The 5,469-nt window shown below is 39.7% G+C and overlaps 1 protein-coding gene across 1 annotated transcript in view; it reads right to left on the bottom strand.

Moving 5' to 3' along the window:
* Positions 1-5,469, bottom strand: part of LOC103214091 (ATP-binding cassette sub-family A member 9-like) — a 47,221-nt gene that overhangs the window by 20,619 nt on the left and 21,133 nt on the right. The window contains 3 exon segments of the mRNA XM_042783538.1: positions 3,426-3,464; positions 3,466-3,543; positions 3,733-3,887. Of these exon segments, the coding sequence (XP_042639472.1) occupies positions 3,426-3,464; positions 3,466-3,543; positions 3,733-3,887 (272 nt within the window).

The raw sequence follows: 5,469 nt of genomic DNA on the forward strand, positions 1-5,469 counted from the left end.
CCATTAGGTTATAATTATATTGGTCTTCACTGTATGTCCTTTTTCTCATTCGAGAATGTTCTATTATTGTGTCGCTCAGCTTTTGCTTTATTAGATTAATGCTTTTGAAGATCTTTTCCAGGACAAAGCTCTTCTGGAATGCTGCCTGGGTTCTGGGTGCTGTGTTCGTGTGTTTCTCTAGTTGTTGGTGCTGTCCACTAGCTGTCGTTCTGTGCTCTGGGACTTTGTATATTGTTGCATGTGTTTACAGAGTGGCCATGATCGATCCTTTGATTTTGGACATATTTAACCTGTGTGATTCTGTTCAGATCTATCTACCCTGACTAAGTCTTATGATTTCCTCTGAACACACCTTTCTTCAGAGCTGACACCTGCTTGTCTTATGTTCTGAGAGAGAGTTTGATGATGGGTAGTAATTTCTGTTAACGTCTTGAGGCCTAGGGACGTCTTGAGGCCTGGGGACATGGATGGGCGGTGTGCTCACTTGGGCTCTGTGTTGTAGCCTTATTGCTTTCTTCTTGGAGTTGTGTGGGATGCTGTGTATCAGTTGTCACTTTACCCAGGGAGTAATGCGTCTTATTGCCCAAGGGCAGGCATACAGTGCATCTTGGACCACACCCCCATTCAGCTCAGAGCGCTTCCTCCCTGGGTGAGGCATTCTTCTCTCAAGTGTTCTTATTTACTTTTTTCTAGACTATCCCTTTAGTCTCTGAAATACCTATTTTTAGAGTTAGTTATCAGTATTTTATCAACTTGCCTTCCCTCATCAGACCTGTTTGTGGCTGGAGCAAGTAAAGTTTGATGTCCCCCAAAGCCAGACCAGGTTTCTGTTTTTCTTTTCTGCAGCCGTCCACTTTCCTCTTTGAACCTCCTGTCACCTCTACTCTGCTGTCCTTACACAGATGGCTTCTGTCTACACATCTGATCAAATCCGACTTGTGCAGTCTTTTATTTAAGTCTCTACATGTTGGCTTATTTTTGCCACCTGCTCTTTCAGTTCTGAAACAGGTGATTTAGGTTTGCTGGTATCTTTAAAGATAATTGTGTTGTATGTATTTTGTTGTTGTGTACTTTTTTAAAAAATGGAATATAAGTGTGGTGTAGTAAATCACCTGGTATGGCATTTCTAGCCATAAGTCTTTGTAAACCCTGCAGTAGAATTTGCTGTGAGTACCCGCGTAGCTCCTGATTGCTAAAGTTATCCACCTGGGGTATTTCTGTTGAACCAGCACAACGCAATCTTCCGGGAAGTTCGCTCCCTCTCAGGTGTATAGAATTCTGATGTTGGGATTGGTTAGGAGCCCTTCTAGAGGCAGAAGAAGTCTCTCTGACTGCTGGCTGAGAAAGACGGGCTGCTGAGAAAGAGACACTGAGAGGCACACACTGCTGGGAGAGAGACTGAGAGAGACTGTTGGCTGAGAGATGGCGGGTTGAGAGAGACTGAGCATTCACTGTTCCTGAACTTGCATTGTACCCTGGTGCTTCCCTAATAAACTCCATAATCTGAGAGATCTGTGTGGCCACTGCAGCAAATTATTGAACCCTGCAGAGAGATGGTGGGTGTTGCAGGAGGAATAGTTGGTGCCAGGGTTGGTGAAAGGGCTAGAGGGAGGCAGCATGTCTGGCCTCATAGGGACAGGCTTTGGGCTACTGATGGTGATTTTGTCTTCCTCTTGTGTGGTTAGAAGAGGTCAGAAGATGCAGCCTCCTTGCCCCTTTGGCAATAAGTCTGGCATCTTTTTCATGGGTTGTACATTTTCTCAATGTATTCATTTTTTTATTTTCCTGCTTACTATGTTTGCTCTTAAATTTTACTTTATATATTATTTGTAAATCTAATGTGATCTAGCTGAAAAATATCTGTTCTGTTATTGCCCATGATTTAGGTGTGTTTCTTGTAAACAACATAGAGCTGAATTTTATTTTTTAACCCAATCTGGAAGTCAGTGTATTTTCTTAATTCGTAATTCCCATTTGTTTGTTACATTTTATTTCAGTTTCTTCCAAATGTTGACAAAGATGTAAAGTATCCTCCATATCACCCAGTGGGATTATCACCCCTATTGGTGGCACAATCACTTTGGGACAATGTTGGTAAAATCTACTAAAGTTGAACATATGAATACTTTATTATCTAATAATTCTACTCCCAGCTTTGCATCCTAAAAGGCATTCACATGTGTGCTAAAAGACATACAAGGAAGTTCACAACAGTATTATTCACAACCATTCAAAACAGGAAGCCACAAAATGTCAACAATAGATTGGGTAGACAAATTATAGTACATTCATCAACAGGCAAGTACAGCCATGGAAAGAAGTGAATGTGTGTATCTGATACAATAGCTTGGGTGAGTCTAAAGGGCATAATGTTGAGTGGGCAGATCCAAGATAAGGTTCTCTGTAGGATTCTGTGTATATTACATTCAGAAACTGCCTAAACTCACCCATGATATTGCAGCTCAAGAAAATGATTTCTTGTAGGGAAGGGGTATAGTTAGGAATGGGACATAAGTGGCTTCTGAAGTTCTGGTCACGTTCTATTTCTTGATGTGTGTGATGGAGTCATGTGAAGTTTTCACTTTTAAAATTTTTATTGAGTTGTGCACTTACAATATATGTGCTATTCTTTAGGCAGGTTATACTTTTCAATAAAAAAAATTATTTTTTAAAATATCACTTCAGTTATAATTGGGGGATAGATTATGGGTTGCAAGAGTGAAGCAGGGATCAGATACAGGTGTGCTGCAATACTTCAGGGGAGAGATGATGAAAACATAAACAATAACAGAGGAGGCGGTGAAGGTGGGAAACAGCAAACAGACTCAGGAAATATTTAGAGTCTAAAGGACTTGCAAATGGATTAAATGTGGGAAGAGATGAAAAGAGGAATCAAGGATGACTCTAGAGTTTTGGCATAAACAAGTAGTTGGGTAGATTGTGTTTTAATTATGTAAAATTTTAAGAGAAGAGGAGGAGGAGGATGGCAGAGGGTTATATTCTCAGGTAGGTCAGCACTGAGATGCTTCTTAAATATTCACATGTAATTTTAAGTTAATTGTTAGAGGTGGAAATGTCTGGTTCAGTGGAGAGGTCAAAGCCGAGGACATGTTGGAGAGTGATCTGTTTACAAATAGCACACACCACACATGCATTTTACAGCTACGATAGCCACTCGAGGGACTTAAACATACCACTGATCATGAAGATGGCAAAGGGCGAGAAAAGGTTTTGTTCTGTTTTACATAAGGTCACCTTGAGTCAGAGCCAACTTGATGGCAACTAACAACATAATTAGGAGAAATCAAATTTTCTAGAGAGCAATATTAATTTGCCATTATGCTTAGTACAAAGATTAAACTATATTCTTAGATGTATGTAAAAATTGTTTAAAATAAAACAATATGCAATATATGCATACTTACAATTAGGAAGCAAAATGACCAAATGCCACTGTTTTTTTTTTCCCCCATTGCAAAAAATGAATGAAATCACATATGTCAAGAAAACAAAAGCTGTGACATATCCAATCCTACACAGGATCTGAAAATAGCAATATTAAGTTTGTATCAAATAAAGGCTACCTAGAAATTATTTCATACTTAAACTTCAATTCTCTAAAATGATGCTATTGCACAGGTAATTTGAAGTTCTTTGGTTTAAGATTAATCAGTGTTACTACATTAATGAAAAAGCATCTAATAAATTCATCTTGTAATTTGGGCCACTTACCTGAATTAACAGATGTTGAATTATTTGTGTAATATCTTCTGAGTTGAAAATGTAGTAAAAAGCTTCCATTGGAAGGATGATTAAGAAATACGAGGGAGTGTCCACCAGCGCCTGCCCAGACCAGTAAGCAGAAGGTGGAGGCCTGAGATCGGGAGCTAGAAGAGGGCTTCATTCTAATAACGAAATAGGAGACACATCACAAGTCCTGAAAATCTGAGGCCTGAGAAATTGCAAACATATCATTCCCTAAGTATTCCTTTTATGATATCCAGTTATTGAATTGTGTGTTGATTCAGCAAACAGCACTGCCATTTACTGCCACTGCTTCAGAGGCACGCAGGTCCCTTGCTAGTCAAGGCATCAATACTGCAGCAATCCACTTGGTGCCTTCTTCTAGAGGGAAAAAGTACAACATCACTAGCTCATGTTCCATCATGGAATGACTGGGCATTGCCTCAATGAGATCCCTGTCCTTTTTTTCCCAAAGCTACTGTGTCCTGTGGTCCTATGAAAGCTTGCAAATTGCACAAAGGCTCAGCAGAAGTAGTTTTGCCATTTCCTGTATGATTCTTAAAATTTATGCTGAATATAAGCAATGCATTTGTAATAGGTGTTCTGTTATGTGGAATATAAAATAAGGATGCTATCTAACCAATGAGGGACAGAATGATGAAACAACTTTTGGAGGATCATACACCTTGGGAGCGGAAGAGTCAGGATTTGAACCAGGGCAAGTCGACTCCAAAAGAAGCCTGAGAAAGAGTGAAAGGAGCAGTAGAAAGAAAACAGTGAATGTGTGTCTCATAAAAGTCAAGGAAAAAAGGTATTTTATGTTTGCCATGGGCGTAATTGCTAAAGAGAGGCATGGTTTGAAAGCAGGATGCACGAAAATAAATTCAATCCAAGACATTCCTTGAACTTTCACAAAGCTCAAGAGCACAAAGCCGTCATCAGCTGGTGACACTAAGAGCATTAGGGACACGAGGAAGAGCTTTCTTGAGTTTTACATGAAAGCATCCCAAATGGAATTTGCAAAGTACAATCTTTTTCAACACTATAACAAAGTGTTGTGGTGAGCTGGTCAGGGTTGTTTTACCAAATACATTAAGCACTTTCTGGAAAGTGGGAACTATCACTAAGAGAGGAAATGTGATTATGTCAATGCAGGTGTCTGTAAAGGAAACTAAGTGATATACCAGATAACAGTAGTAACTCTCTATTAATCAATGATATCGCCTAAGCTGTCCCTTCTGAGGTCTCACATTTATTTAGTAAAGTATAGCATTGTCTTCATAGTTGGTAACCTGTGATGAAGATGTTTGCTCATTCATTTTGTCGAGCATATATTGAGGTGCAGCACCTGAGCATGCATTTATTATCATAAGGAGGAGTTCTCTGTGTATTAAAACACGTGAGGACTTTGTTACTTTCCTTAGTTTGTAGTCACTGATGCTGTTCATCATAATGTACGGTGGAAAACAGGTTGCCATAGGTATCCAGAAGTAGATGTTATTCAGGTAACCTCATAATTCATGTGCACCTAAAGTTATGAAGAACATTGTGAGCTGATGGCAATTGGTCATATGATTCATCTGCACTTTCTTAACTAAGCCACTCAAATAAATGAATTGCATTTCCCAAAGCACTTCCGGAGGTCCTGCCACGACAGCCCCGGTGGGGTCCGCGTGACATAGTCACCGGTCTGAAGCGGCTGTTTCAAGGAAACTCTAAGCTTCC

Source organism: Orycteropus afer, unplaced genomic scaffold, assembly GCF_000298275.1.
Source record: "Orycteropus afer afer isolate SDZICR_OR568_19922 unplaced genomic scaffold, OryAfe1.0 scaffold00018, whole genome shotgun sequence".
Classification (NCBI taxonomy): domain Eukaryota; kingdom Metazoa; phylum Chordata; class Mammalia; order Tubulidentata; family Orycteropodidae; genus Orycteropus; species Orycteropus afer.